The sequence below is a fragment of the Odocoileus virginianus genome, chromosome 17, assembly GCF_023699985.2.
Source record: "Odocoileus virginianus isolate 20LAN1187 ecotype Illinois chromosome 17, Ovbor_1.2, whole genome shotgun sequence".
Taxonomy (NCBI): domain Eukaryota; kingdom Metazoa; phylum Chordata; class Mammalia; order Artiodactyla; family Cervidae; genus Odocoileus; species Odocoileus virginianus.
Genome location: NC_069690.1, coordinates 52,149,324 through 52,164,930, shown reverse-complemented (window position 1 = coordinate 52,164,930; position 15,607 = coordinate 52,149,324). Strand labels below are relative to the sequence as shown.

At 51.3% G+C, this 15,607-nt stretch overlaps 1 protein-coding gene across 1 annotated transcript in view; it reads right to left on the bottom strand.

Moving 5' to 3' along the window:
- Nucleotides 1-15,546, bottom strand: part of MXRA7 (matrix remodeling associated 7) — a 32,253-nt gene extending 16,707 nt beyond the window's left edge. The window contains exon 1 of the mRNA XM_070479915.1: nt 15,201-15,546. Coding sequence (XP_070336016.1) covers nt 15,201-15,491 — 291 coding nt within the window. The 5' untranslated portion in view covers nt 15,492-15,546. The remainder of the gene's footprint in view (nt 1-15,200) is intronic.
- Between the last annotated feature and the right edge of the window lie 61 nt (nt 15,547-15,607).

Sequence of the window (15,607 nt, the reverse complement as noted above, 5' to 3'; positions counted from 1 at the left end):
GCAAGCTAAGCTGGGAGACAAAGTTTGCACAAGCCCAACAGCAAGTCATGGGACTCCCCTGGTGGTCCAGTGGCTAAGACCCCATGCTCTGGGGGAAGCGGGCTCAATGCCTGGTCAGGGAACTAGATCCCACGTCCCCCAACTAAAAGATCCCATATGCTGCAACTACGACCTGGCACAGCCAAAATAATTAATTAATACTAAAAAAAAAAAGCCGGTTGTAAGTGGCAAACCCAGAAGGTTTCCCTTGGGTCTCTTTTAACTTTCTCTCTTGATGGGCCCCACAAGATGCATCTAGGAGGATCAGGTTGGGAGGCGGGAGCTGGTTCTTCTCCACTTAGCAGCTTACATGCAGCTCAGCACCATCGGGGGTTTCCCAGGTGACTCAGTGGTGAAGAATCCGGCTGCCAAGCGGGAGACACGGGTTCGATCCCTGGGTCAGAAAGATCCCCTGGAGAAGGAAATGGCAACCCACTCCAGTATTCTTGCCTGGAAAATTCCATGGACAGAGGAGCCTGGCTGGGAACAGTCCATGAGGTCGCAAAGAGTCAGACGTGACTGACACACAGACCCATACGCTCATAAATGCGGAGAAAATGTTTTCCAGAAGCACATGCAAGATGCCATTAACCGAGACTGCCTCTGGAGAGAGGAGCTGGTGGGGGTGGCCTTTCCTTCCATCTCACCCATTTCAGTATAATTTGGATTTTCTAATAATACACATGAACTGCACTTTTAAAATGCTACACAGGGATTGCTGAACAGTAAGCTTGAGGCTATTATACCTATATTTTCCTCTAAGAAAAGAAAGAAGGGAAAAAGAAAAAAAAAAAACAGATGAATCTAAGAGCTGGAGCCCAGAAATAAGTCCAATCAAGACTAGAGAGGAGGACAATTCTTCTGTTGTGTGAGAGGGACACGAAGGTTAAAGGAAAAACAACAAAAAAGCAAGCACACTCCCTTGTGAAGGAACTCACCATCCAGGAGGAAAGATATAAACCTAGATAATTGCCATGCAAGAGGGGAAATTCAAGAACTGACGCAGACCTCTTTAGTCCAAAGGGACACAGTGTCACTTGACCTGCCAACACTCCCTTAGGGAAAGGCTGGTCTACATTTGAATTCTGCTCTTGACTTTTGAAGTGTGCTGCTTTTCAAAACTGGACTTCCCTGGCAGTTCAGTGGTTAAGACTTCATCTTCCAATGCAAGGGGTGGGGGTTCAATCCCTGGTTGGGGACCTAAGATCCCACATGCTCCACCACCAAGAAGCCAGAACGTAAACAACAGAAGCAATACATTCAATAACACATTCAATAAAGTAACACACTCAATAAAGGCGTTAAAAATGGCCCATGCCAAAAAAAAAAAAAAAATCTAAAAAAAAACTGGCTGTGACCCATTGGTGGGTCATGAAAGCAATTTAGAGGTTGCTACTAGTATTTTAAAAATGTGCAGCCAGTGTCTTAGTGTGGTTTTAAAATTTAATAACTTTAGGAGCACAAATGCTCCAAACATATCCCAAAATGACATTTGAAAGGTTATTTACATTTAAAATATATTGACGTTTCTTATCCAAACTCATATAATACCACCGTCCAGTGGCTCTAGTTGATTTCCAGACTTTGAAAAAACATTCATGGACGGATGGTCAGTGACTAATGGGATTGCCTTTGTGATTTCAGCCCTGTGATCTTATGGGATTGGATGCACACGTGACAATTTAGATGTGACCTCAAGGGAGGTCTACCTGGTGTCTGAGGTGCCCAGAGGAGACTCCTCTAGCTGCCCTGTCTGTCTGGATTCTGCCACTTACAAAGACTTAAAATGAAAAACACAGCATTCAAATATCAGGAAACTAAGTATAAAAGGAATTTAAATAAGTAAATACTCAACCAATGTGTTTTGTAGGTTTGTAGCATTTACATTTCTTAAGTTATTAAGACTTAAAACTGTACAAGACTTTGGGGGCACCCTGTATCCCAGAATTAAATTAAAAACAAATAGTGGTGTGTGTGTATGTGTGGTAGAGGTAGATACCGTTTTAAAAATCGTCTATGACTGTATAAACGTGGGTGCAATTTAAATAGATTTCTTATGGTGAGACTTGACGTTTGGAAAACACTGCTGAATTGGCCATTTACTCTTTACTGCCTGCACAGAAACCCTCTTCCTTCAAAAGGTATTCCTTGAAGCCTGTGGTCCTGGTGGGAACTGCTAGACAGGCAGTCAGACCACCCCACCCCCGCCATGCCCTGTGATGGATTTGACAGGCGGATATGAACCATGGGCCCGATTTCTGCTTGGGCACAAGGAACCTCTGGTCCCAGAGCTGAGAGCTTGGGAGCTGGGGGTGACCCAGGGTCACCGGGTGGAGAGCCCCTGGCTGTGATTTGCCCCAAGGTCATTCTACCCCAGCCTCCCCTGTACGTGAACGACTAAAATTCTGGTTCCATGAAAGCTCACCTGAGCTGAATTTCTGTCACCAACAGCCAAAGTCCTGACCACTGTCACTGTCCACTCACATCCTGCTCTGCAAGCCCAGAACATCTCAAGTTCTGCCAGGAGGCTGTTGCCTGTTTGACATACCAGCTGCTCAGCAGCCGGGGATGGGGAGTGGGGGGGTTGCTCCAGGGAGGTGGTTACTTCCTGGGCTTCAAGATGGTGAGCTGTGTGCACAACAGCAAAGGAAAAGAATAAAGTGAGACCGTGTGCAAAATGTTGAAGGCTTTTACTGGGAATTCCCTGATGGTCCAGTGGTTGGGACTCAGCACGCTCACTCCTGGGCCCAAGTTCGATCCCTGGGTGGGGGCTAAGGAGCAGAGCTCAGCTGAGCCAGAGTGGTGCGGGGGGGAAGGCCTCAGGAGGGATGAGAATCCCAAGCTGGGTCTGGGAAGAGCTGGCCAGGCCTGGAACATCACGACTTTTTCAGTGACTCCTTGGCATCTGCTGTGACCGCAGGGAGGGTGTGGGAGGCCAGGAAAGCAGGGCCTGGGCCAGAGAACTCACATGGGACAAGGCACTGAGGAGCCACCGGGAATTTAAAAATGGGGAGAAAGAAGATAAGAGCTGCAGTTGGGAGCAGTATATGGGAATGCGCTGGCAAGACAGGAGGCAGGAAGGACTGAGTGCAGAGGTTCATCCGTGCTGGTCCCCCCAGCAGGCCCGAGGCTGAGACCACACCCCAGTCAGCTCACCAACCAGTGTCTTAGAGACTAGTTTATTTATATATATATAGTTGTTGTTCAATCACTCAGTCATGTCCGACTTTTTGTGACCCCGCGCCGATGGACTGCAGCACGCCAGGCCTCTGTGTCCTTCACCATCTCCTAGAATTTACCCAAGTTCATGTCCAGGGCATCGGTGATACCATCCAGCCATCTCATCCTCTGACACCCTCTTCTCTTTCTACCCTCAATCCTTCCCAGCATCAGGGACTTTTCCAATGAGTCAGCTGTTCGCATCAGGTGACCAAATACCAAAGCCTATATATCTAGTTCCCGAACCAGGCACTGAACCCATGCCCCCTGCTTTGGGAGCATGCAGTCTTAACCACTGGACCACCAGAGAAGTCCCTGGGCTACTTATCTAATTCAGCTTTTCCATCAATGGAGGTGAGTGGAGGGATGGCCTCCTGACAGTCTCGCCAAGGCCAGGAGCCCAAGACGGGGGTCCCCCAGAGGCCAAGAGGGGAGGGTTGGCAGAGGAGACAGGTAGGAGGCTGTAGGGCACAGAGGGCCTCGGAAGGAGGCTTCTTGGAGCCCCCAGGAGCCAGAGGCACACGCTGCAGACAGCTCATTGCCATTTATGGCTGCCCTGGCTGATACACAGGCTGAAGTGGAGCAGAGATGGGAAGAAATGGCTGCCGAGACAGGTGCTGTTTTGTCTGTCAGTCTGTCTTTCTGCCTAAGGAGGTGAGTCTGCCCTGGGGTCCTGCAAACAGGGTCGGTTGGACCCTGAGACCACCCACCTGAGCTGCACCAACACCCCCGTCCCACCCCCCTCCCAGTTAATCCAGACTGATTTTTTTTTTAGGTTAGTACACTGACTCAGTTTAATTTTTGCCAACCAATTTCTTTCAGAGAAATTCTGCAAGTTAATAGAAGGATTAACATAATGTACACAATCCAAAGGAAAAACAACAAAAAATTTAAAACAGCAAAAGATATAATGACCCTGTGTGACCCAGGGCACTAGGAGGCAATGCCCAAACTGCTGAAGAGATCCCCAACCCCAAACAGATAAAGGAGAGGTTCAAATCCAATGATCCCTGGGGAAGGATGTGGGAGTAAGACAGTTCAGCCAAACCACTTATTCTGCTGGCTGCATCTGACAGTCATTCCACATTCTCCACATTTCTTCTGGCATATGCTGTCCCCCCTCACCAAGCCAAGACATAGCAAGATGAGGTCTACTGATATGCCCTCCAGACTGATTTTAAACCTGGAGGACCAGGGCTCCACCAGGCAGGCATCGAGGAGGCCCAGCTCCCTTGCGGAGGCAAAGACCGAGATAACAGGAAGCTCTCAGGGGCCCACAGCATCCCTTGCCCCCACCCGCAGCCTGGGACAGGCCAATCAACCGCCTGGTCTCTGGAGAAGGTTTCTGAGAGGGGCCCTGAGAACAGGCAAGGCTCAGGGGCTGCCTCCTGGCTCCCACTCAGGCTGGAGCAGATTCGACACTGCTGGCAGTCCTTGCAGGAGGGTTTCATCAGGCAGTCAGGCTGCTCATCTTCGGCACTCAGAGGGGAGCGTTGGCTGTGGGGTGAGCCGAGCCGGCGCCAGCGCCCGGGGCGTTGGTGCTAGGCGGGTACTGGGTGGGGAGGATGGGCCGGCAGAGGTCATAGCCAGGCTGCTCTCTGCTTGCACCATCAAAACAACTCTGCCATCCCTGCCTCCAGATGAGAGCTCCAAGCTGAGGCCACTCAGGCCAGCTCCACAGGTGCAGCTGGAAAAGGCTCATCCCCTGTGACAAGGAACTTACATCTCATGTTTCAAACTGGCCCTTCTCAACCTGTCCAATTTTCCCCTGCGGTCACAGCATCTTGACTCTTCATCACGGCCTGGGAATGTTGATGCCAACCTGCTGTTTCCTTTCTATTGGGCCGTGACACGTGGCAGGTGGGATCTTAGTTCCCTAACCAGGGATTGAACCCATTCTCCCTGCCTTTGAAAGCCATCTGGGATCCACCTCTTCCTTCTCCCCACTCCTGCCTCAATTACTCAGTACCTTCATAGGCACTACAGGCACTCCACTCTCCTGCAACATCTCTTCTGAGGATATCTTAAAATGATGACTTTATCATGCTTTTCTTTCTCAAAGCCCCATAATGGTGGTTGCCACGTTCAATCCAAAAATCCCCTGGCTTTTGAAGCTCTCTGGCTTCCAGACTCAGTGAGGTCAGTGTCTAAGAGCTTCCTGGGAAGTGCTGTCCCCTCCCACCCACCATGCATGGCTGGCGGGGAGAGGGTGGGCTGGAACACAGGGTCATCCTTGGGACCACAGCCTCAGGCACAGATCTGTCCTTGGCTGTTCACCCCTGAGCCCCCCTCCTTCCTCTGAACAGGGTCTTCTGAGATCACCGGATCCAACTTGGATGATCTTGAGCTCAGTGATTCTACCCTCAGTCGGCTGAGCCCTGGAGCCGCGTGGAACTGTTGCAGGGACCACCTCGGGGGGAGAGGGAGGAGCCAAGGGGCTGAGACCACCGCCCCCCCCCGACCCAGAGCAGTTCCACTTTTCCTCCATGCACTGGATTTCCTTCTGTAGAAGACTGAAGAGGGTAAAAGGTATCAAGGCTTTTAAAAAACCTTAGAAGGCGGGCTTCGCTGGTGGTCTAGTGGTTAGGAGTCCCCCTACCAATGCAGAGGACAAGGGTTCGAACCCTGGTCCAGGAAGATCCCACAAGCCATGGCGCAACTAAGCTTGCCATGCATCACAACTAATGAGCCCAAGCTCTAAAGCCCACGAACCGCAACTGCAGAAGCCCTCCAGCTCTAGGGCCTGTGCTCCATAGCAAGAGAAGCCTGCGCACTGCCACAGAGAGAAGCCCCCACTCCCTACAACTAGAGAAAGCCCGTGTGCAGCAAGGAAGACCTAGCATAGCCAAAAATAAATGAATAACTCTTTTTCAAAAATGTTAGGAGGCCACTGATTTAATGTGGCTTCTACCCAGTAGAAAACACCCGTTGATCAAATCTTTGATGAACTGCCAGTTATCCAGTCTGTGTTTGAACTCGTCTTACATGGGAGAGATCACAAGTTTACAGAGCCGTCTGCCTCTTTGGAGCATAATATGCGACTTTAGGGATGATCTGCAGGCAGGCAACACGCAAGGCCTTGGGCACATAGAGAAGCAGACTCCTGCTGCCCAGGGCGGTTCTGCGGGGAGGCAGAGCCTGCTTGTCAGCGGGAGCTGACAGAGTTTCCCGTCTTTTTGTTATGATTGCAGCTTATTCATTCTGCAGGTACTTTGGCGGTGCCAGTGTCCGCCAAGTCTGTTTAGGAGCTGGGGATGTGGCCCTGGACGTGGCAGGCAAGGGCCCTGTTCTCACGCACTGACATTCTGCCACGGCCGACAGCGCAGGCTGAAACAAAAGATGACCTCAGCCCATGCTGAGAGCTGAGAAGGAAGTCAGCCCAGAGGGTAAGACGTGTTGGGAGATTTCATATCCACCAAGGTGGTCAAGGACACAGAGACTTGATGGGGAGGAGGAGCAATTGTGAAGATGTAGGCCGGGGAGGGTCCGCCAGGCCTGGCGTGTGGGCTGAGCAGAGGGGGGCGGCTGAAGAAAAGGCTGAGGTGGGGTCCTGCTGGGCCTCAGGGGCCCGGGTAAGAGGGTGAGGTTTATTCTATCAGCCACTGAGGGGCTTTATGCAGGAGAATGGATTTGCTATCTGCAGTGCTCATTAGAGAGGGCAAGGGAGATGTCCAAGAGACCGCTGGGATGGTGCTGGGCTGGGTGCATATATTTTGACATCCTTAGCTATTTTAAAATTAATCAATTAACTTTAATTTTTGACTGCACTGGGTCTTTGCTGAGGTGTGGAGGGGGTGGGCAGGCACAAGAATCAGCCTGCCAATGCAGGAGACACAAGACACTCGGGTTCGATCCCTGGGTCAGGAAGGTCCCCTGGAGAAGGAAACAGGAACCCACTCCAATATTCTTGTCTTCAGAATCACCAAGGGCAGAGGAGCCTGGCGGGCTACAGTCCATAGGGTTGCAAAGAGTCAGACATGACTGAGTGACTGAACACGCATGCACACACACACACACACACACACACACACACGTGAGTTCTCTAGTTGCCTGTGGCACATGTGGGATCTTAGTTCCCTGACCAAGGATAGAACACAAGCCCCCCATGCAGTGGAAGGTGGATTCTGAACCACTGGAACACCAGGGAAGTCCTGCATCAGCGTTATTGACTGGGAAGCCCATGTTGGATAATGTGTTCTGGGAGGCGGCAGGGGTGGCCCGGGCCCAGATGTGAGTCCTCCACTTGATACTATGAGCATGAGCTTTTCTAGCAAAAGGAAAGCACCCGGTAATCCTCGGACTCAAGGGGCAGGGGTTGGAGGAGAGGGGAGAGAGATTGAGAACTTGCACATCGCCCCAGGGCACCAGGAGTCAGCCCGCAGGATGGTGTGGTCAAACGTCCAGACTAAAAGGACCATCCTGGACTCTGACCTCAGATCCCAATTGAGGGCACATTCACAAGCCCCAAACCTTAACCCTAAGCCACTCTGTCTGGCTCAGACATCAGCCTGCCAGATTCAATCCTATCAGATTAATGGGTTTTGGCACTGTTCCTACAAATAGGATTTAGAGGACATCAAAAGCTTCATTAAAAAAAAAAAAAAAAAAACCCTGAGGCAGCAATCAGGCATCTACCAGACCCTCAATCAGTGAGAATTAGGTTGAATTCTCCTCTCTACATTTCAGGATTAACAGAAAAGGTCAAGGACAAGGAGGAAAACCAAGGGACTGATCAAATCCGTCTGACTAAATTAGACTGACCAAATCTGAGAGGGTCAGAAGAAATGCGATCATTGTGTTGGGGAAAGCCAGGCTGAAGAATTTTGAGCATGACTAACTCCAAGGATAATAACAGAACACAGATGGCCAGAATTTAAGATCTCTACCCAAGGAAGGGAAACCAGTTTTAGATCATGAGGAATAAAGATAAAGGACGGTCTAACCCTAGAGTAGGCTTATTGATTTTCATAGGAGGCCACTGGGCCGGAAGGATTTTCTTGTCATGAGATTGATCTCAGACTCTGAGTGTTCAGCAAGAAAGAACTTGGCTGGGACAGTGTTAATGCCAAGGTCACAGAATTAGGCCCTTGCTGAGACCAGGCTCAAGGCTGTCTCGACCAGATGGTTAGCAATGTCTGCAAGGATTTCTAACTTGAGAATACTAAACAGGGACCACCACTGGTGGTCCAGTGGTTAAGAATCTGCTGTGCAATGCCAGGGGACTTGGGTTCGATCCTTGGTCGGGGAACTAAGATCCCACATGTAGCAGACTAAGCAAGCCCGAGTGCCACAACTAGTGAGCCCACACGCCACGACTAGAGAGTCTGCGTGCCGCAATGAAAGATCCCACGTGACCAACGAAGACTCTAAATGCCAGAACTAAGACTCAACACTGCCAAATAAACACATGTGTGCACACACACACATGCTTGCCACCCAGGTCATGAAACAAGAGCTGATGGCTAGAAAGCAAATAGTCCCGGATTGCAGACCTCCTTTTAGCTCAATCCCTCTGTTTTGTAGATGGGAAAACTCAGACCCAAAGTTAAATGGCTTCCCCAAGTCCCCAAGGCTAGTCAGAGGCAAAAATCTTAGATAAGCAAGTTCCCTGAATTCTTACATTTGGACTTCCTTCAGACCATTCAATCTCATTGGCTATTCTTTAGCTATTCACTGTAAGGAGAAAGGGACCCATGCACCCACCTCCCTGGCGAGAGACAAGGAATGATTGCTATTAGCATTCCAGCCTTCCTTTTTGGTTTGGACCAAGCATTGAGGTATCAGAAGGGCAGCCAGGGGCTCTGTCTGCATCAGGGCCTGATAGGAGGAGGTTTCCGGACTCCTGTTCCATTTATCTGTCCTCAACAAGGGCAAAACCGAGTGTGGTCAGATTCAGGTTGTTCCAGAAATGCTCTGGCCACCAGGGACTTGGCATTTCTCAGAAAAAATGTCCACCGGAGGTCTAAGTTGGTCTCAGCCCTCCCACGTTGTGGTCTGGGAAGGAAAGGGCTACAGAAGAGAAGCTGTCTAAAAGTGAGCACGCTCAGTGTTTTATTTCTAACTCTCTGAAACCAGGCACTTTTTTTCCCCCTTAAGGTATGTTCTTTAGGAATTTACTTTTTCCACTAAGCAGAAAAATTTTAACTGACAGCTACATTTTCCACATGCAAACAAAACTCTATCACTGAAAGAAAGAACAAAATTTAGCTATTAGGAAAGCCCCAATTTCTTTCTCATAAGAAAAAAATTAAATTATGGGCTTAAAGAACTTTGGGTTTCTCTGGTGGCTCCGAAGAATCCACCTGCAATGCGGGAGACCTGGGTTTGATCCCTGGGTCTGGAAGATCCCCTGGAGAAGGGAATGGCTACCCACTCCAGTATTCTTGCCTGGAGAATCCCATGGACAGAGGAGCCTGGCCTGCTGCGGTCTGTGAGGTTGTAAAGAGTCCCATGGGACTGAGCGACTTTCATTTTCACTTTCAAAGAACTTTGCAAAACATACCCTTTTACATGACTAAATGTTGAACTCTGCTTACAGCCCTTTTCGTCATCTTGTTTAGTTGATGTTCAGTTCAGTTGTTCAGTCATGTCCGACTCTTTGTGACCCCGTGGACTGCAGCATGCCAAGCCTCCCTATCCATCACCAACTCCCGGAGTTTACTCAAACTCATGTCCATTGAGTCGGTGATGCCATCCAACCATCTCATCCTCTGTTGATGTATATTGTTGTAGTTATTGTGAAGAAAATATTCCCTTTTAAAAAAATATTTATGTTTATTTATTTGGCTGTGCTGGGTCTTAGTTGCGTGTGGCATGCTGGATCTTTGATCTTCGTTGTGCACGGTAAATCTAGTTCCCTGACCAAGGATGGAACCTGGGCCCCTTGCATTGGGAATGTGGAGCCTTAGCCACTGGATCACTAGGGAAGTCCCACTATTCCTGTTTTGTGTTCAGCTTTTTCTCTTACTTACTTCTACCAATTTGCTAACATTTGGATTATTTCTGTCCCTCCACCCCCAGAAAATCACTAAATCTGTTGCAGATTTTTTTGTATCCCCCAGAATTCATATGCTGAACCCCCAGTGTGATGGTACTTACAGAGGTACTTGGAGGAGAGGCAGTGAGGTTTAATGGGGTCATGATCTTGGGGCCCCCATGATGAGATTAGGCCCTTAGAAGAAGAGGAAGACACCTGAGTGTTCTCCGTGCTGTGTGAGGACACAGCAGTTGGCTAGCTGGGATGTAGGTTCTCATCCAGAACCGAATCTGCTGGTACCTTGATCTTGGACTCCTCAAACTTCAGCACTGGCAGAAATAAATGTCTGTTGTTTAATGATTTTTTTTTTTTTTTTTTGCCACTCCACTGGGCATTTGGGGTTTTAGTTCCCTGACTAGGGATCAAACCTGTACCGCCTGTGGTGGAAACAGGGATTCTTAGCCAATGGACTGCCAGTGAAGTCCAGTCTATAGTAGTACTATAGACTAGCAGCCAATCTATAGTGGTACTCTTTGTGTTACAGGAGCCTGAGAGGACCAAAGGACAAGACTCAAAGTGGTATGAACAACTGCCAGATACCTGTTGGGCCGTCCACTAAACAGATTTCTGTTAGGAGAACAGAAAGTAGGGCTACATTGACATCACGAAGCTCAGGACACAAAAGAGAAAAAAAGAAAAGAAAATACAATAAAGAAAAAAAATTAACGAAGGTCAGGGCAGATGATGGGGGATGGGATTTACCTTCGTGGTCATTCTGAGAAGGCTAGGGGGTCTGCAGCTCCCTGGGGGACAGACCTGTGGTGACAAGACTGGTATCAACATGGGCCTAAGAGCAAGATAATGTCAGAAAGGCGAACAGGGGCCCAGTCACATGGTGAGGGCAGACAGAAGAGGCTGTGCAGCTCAATCAAATCGGCACCGTGGACTGCCCGAAACACCAAGCCCTTTCCTGAGAAATTCCCCATCAGGTTCCGCTTTCCCAGCACTGGATGTTGGAAAGTCTCAAACCTACAGAGAAGAATAATACAATGAACCCTCCTATACCCTTTCACTTAGATTCACCAATTGTTAACATTTTTCCATCTCTGTACTCTCTCTCCATACACATCCATGACATGTGTGTAACTATCTGAATCATGACATGTTATCCCTAGATGTTTCAGCGTGCATCTTCCAAAGAACAAGGACATGTTTCTATATAATCACAATGCCGGCATCACGCTCAAGAAAGTGAGCATTGATACAATAAAATGATCTAATAAATCATTCATTTGAAACATGATCCAGTTATCTCTAAAATATTCTTTATAGCTTCCCACCCCATCCAGAATCCAATCAAGAACCAGGTATTTCATTTGTCTTTCCTGTCTCTTTAGTCTCCTTCAATCTCTAAGCGTCTCCCTGCCTGCTGCATTGGCCAGCAGCCTTAGAGGAAGTCCCTTCTCCATTTCTGAGCAGACTGAGGGCCTAAGCACCAGGATGTCTGAGTCCTGGCTCAGACAGAGAGATTCAACTGCACCTCTACTGAGCGACATTGCTCCTCTGTCAGTGACCACTGTTTGGCATCCTATGATGCAGCCCTGCTGGAACCCACGCCTCCATTAGGTGAGAGGTCTGCAAATCCTAAATCCTAACCTGTACCTTGTGGGCTTCCCAGGTGGCTCACTGGTGAAGAATTTGCCTGCCAATGCAGGAGACATGGGGTCAATCCTTGGGACAGGAAGATCCCCTGGAGAAGGAAATGGCAACCCTCTCCAGTATTCTTGCCTTTAAAATCCAATGGACAGAGAAGCCTGGTGGGCTACTGTTCATGGGGTTGCAAAGAGTTGGACATGACTGAAGCAACTAAACAACAACGACCTCAGCACCGGAAAGCACTGCATCCTGGCCTTACAAGGGACCAGCTTTTGTTCTCAACATCATTCTCCATAATTCTTTGTGAGGGTGGGCATGCCGCCTCCATCCCTGCCCACTTCCACACTAATTCCTCAGAGAAATGACAGGCTGTTTAATAATACGACACAGCTCTCCGCTCAGCCTCCCCGGCCTGCCTGATTTAACCCCCTTTCCCTCAGTGGTTGCTCAGCCTCCCAGCCCATCAAGGGCCTTCAAGCGACTCGATTCTCCTGCACCTCGGGGCCGCTTCCCCGTGACCCACAGCCGCAGCGGAAGGCAGCTTCCCTGGGCTCCGGATGCTTCTCAATAATCAGCTTTGTGAGCCTGGGCCGCAGCTGCCCCTGGGCCTCCCAGGCCTCGCGGGGAAGGAAGATGATTGGATTAGAAGGGGCTTGGTTAATGGAAAAAGCAGGGGGAGGGGAGAGGTGAGTTAAGTGCTGCTCTGCTGGGCTGGGGCTGGGCCCGCCTGCTCTCCCACTGCTGCCGTTCCCTTAGAGACAGACAGACCCAAGGCTGGCTGACGGCAGCCGCAAACCCAGACAAACCCAGACGTGAGTTACTTTTCCCGGCGGGCCTTCTGGCCTGCTCTCTAAGACGGGGCAGCATGGTCGTCAGAAGAAAGCGCCGGGACCTGCTCTTTTTTCCCCTAATATTTATTTATTTGGCTGCACTGGGTCTTAGCTGCAGCATTTGAACTCCTAGTTGCAGCATGTGGGATCCAGTTCTCTGACCAGGGATCGAACCCAGGCCCCCTGCATTGGGAGTTTGGAGTCCCAGCTACTGGTTCACCAGGGAAGTTCCTGGGACCCGTTCTTGAAAATGCCCAAGTCCACTTCCGGACAGTTTCTTAGAAGCTTCTTCCAGGGTAATCCCACTGGCGGCAAGGCAGAGGAGAGGGAACAGCTGATATCTGTGTCCCCAGCACCTGGTCCCGGGCGTTATGCACAGTTGGAGTCGACAGGGGTTTGATAGCTTAGAAGAGGCTGGAGACCTGAAACCGAAAGGGAAGGGCAAGACCTCCAAGGGAGGAAAACAGACTTAATTCTCCTGTTGCCTGGGTCATGTCAGGTCAGGACGTAGAGACGAAGGACGGACACAGCCTCAGCTGTCACGGTCATCCGCTCGGGCAGTGCATCGGGTTCAACTCTGAGTCTGTGCCCAACGCGTGAGCCTCCATGAGGCGTCTTGTCCTTCAAAGCCTCTACTCACCCTCACAGGACAGAGGCAGATACGGCTGCTTTTTAAGCCACCACGAAACCCGTTACCTGGATATATTACTGACAGCCTAGAGGCCTTGTAGAAACTTCTTTCAAAAGTGCTGTAATCTGGAAGATCAGGAGATGACTGAGCACTACTAAAGGACTTTTTAAATTTTTCATTAATTAATTTTTGGCTGCACTGCACGACTGCACTGCCTGGCATGCGGGATCTTGGCTCCTCAACCAGAGATTGAATCCAGGCTCCTGCAGCGGAAATGTGGAGTCTTAACCACTGGACCGCCAGGGAAGTTCATAAAGGACAATTTAAACTTCAGTCCAGAGCCTGCCTCTGGATGAAAAGGGGACAATGTGTTCACTGTAGGACCAGGGCCGATTGAGAGCAAGTGGCGCCTGAGAATAGCCCCTACGCGTCTCCTGTTCCCAAGAGAATCCTAAACATGGAGAGCAAAGCTAACACATCAGCATGCGTCCAAACCCTACCTGTCAACACCACAGGTGAGGGTGGCAAGAACAGCAGGGCCTCAAGAACAGCAGGGCCTCGGTGCTCCTTGGGAGGAATACAGCAACTCTGCTCAAGCTGGTTAGAATACACTCTAATGACACAATTCATCACCCTCTTGTCAAGCAAAGCGCCTGCTCACAGGGGGTCTGGAACAATTACTCAGCATGCCTCCGCCCAGCCTTGCTGCCTCCTCCTCCTGTCAAAGGGTTCTCTCCAGTATAAACCATTGTGTCCAGCAAAATTCAGAGTGGGCGCTGCAGGCACGCTGACAACGCACCAAAACCGCTTGCTCATGGTTTCCACCATCCCGGCCAGCCTCCCTCGCAAGGAAAGGAGCCAGGGAGTCAGAACAAGGTGTTCTGACCAGGGTCCGGGCCGATGGTGCTGGCCCCAAGGGTCCAAGGGCACTGAAATCCTGGGAATGTGCAGCTAGCAAATAGATTTCCAATGTAAAGACGTACATGGGGGAATTCCCTGGTGGTCCAGTGGTTAGGACTCTGTGCGCTTTCACTCCTGGGGGCCCAGGTTCGATCCCTGGTTGGGGAACTAAGATCCTGAAGCTCTTAGTTCTACTAAGGACTACCTCTCTGGCTATCCTGAAGCAAGACTGAGGGGTCAGGACAGAGCTGCAGGACAGCAGAAGCAGGAGGGTGGGCTTGGGGGATGCTCAGCTGCACTGCAGGAAGGCTTTATCCTGCTTGCTCACTGCACACTGGCCAGGCTTATCTGCAGCCCCAGGTGAGGTGTGCAGAGCACCATGCAGTTTGAAAAGGACAACAAAAAGGATTGCAATGGTCCAGTACTTTTCTTTCAGCCCCACCCAATGGGTTTCACACATAAATGACTCAGGAATCCGGATTCCAAATAGACCTAAAAAGAAAACGCAGTTTTCCTTCTTTAAGTATTCTATTTTATTATATTACTCTCAGGATAACCACCATCCTTGAAGCCCTGGAAACAAGCCACATACACGTGCATTTGGAATCCCGTGGGCTGGAGGGTGAGGGGTGTGTGTGTGGGGGGAGGTGTGTGTGTGTGGGAGGGGGGTGGGTGTGACCCGTGCCAGAGGAGGAGAGGCCAAGCAGAGGAAAGCCAGCCAGGCGACAACCCGCAACTCCGAGGCTCGGCCACACTTCGAGGGAGGGCTGAGAGTCTGCACGCCGGGACCTTCCCTTCCTGCCGATCGAGGGCTCTGCCCTCCTTGGGGCAGCCCGGCCCGAGGCTGGGGGCCCGGTTCTCGGCTCGGCCGGGGGCGCCAGGGGGCGCCGACTGGCGAGGGGAACCGGGCCCAGGGGTGGGAAGGGGCGCCCGGAGGGCGGGTCCGTACCTGCCTCTCCTCGGCGGCCTGCTCCTCCGCCTCCGCCGGCGCCGCCTCGGGCTCGTCGGGCGGCGCCGGCTCCCCCGGCCCCTCGGGCGCGGCCGCTGGCTCCGCGGCGCAGGGTCCGGGCGGCGCGGGTTTCACGCTAGCCTCGGCCGGAGGCGCGGGCTCCGGGGGCGCGGGCTCCGGGGGGTCCGGGCTCGCGGCCGCTCCGCGCCTCACCAGCAGCCAGGCGAGCAGCAGGGCCAGCGCGGTGGCCAGCGCGGGCAGTGCGGCCAGCAGTTCGGCCGGCGCCTCCATCGCGCCGCGGCAACCCGAGTGCCCGCCCGCGGGGACCCCGAGGGAGCCCGCCTCGCCCCGCCCTCGCCCCGCCCCGGGGCGGAGTCCCCGCCGCGCCACGCCCCCCGTCCCGCCCC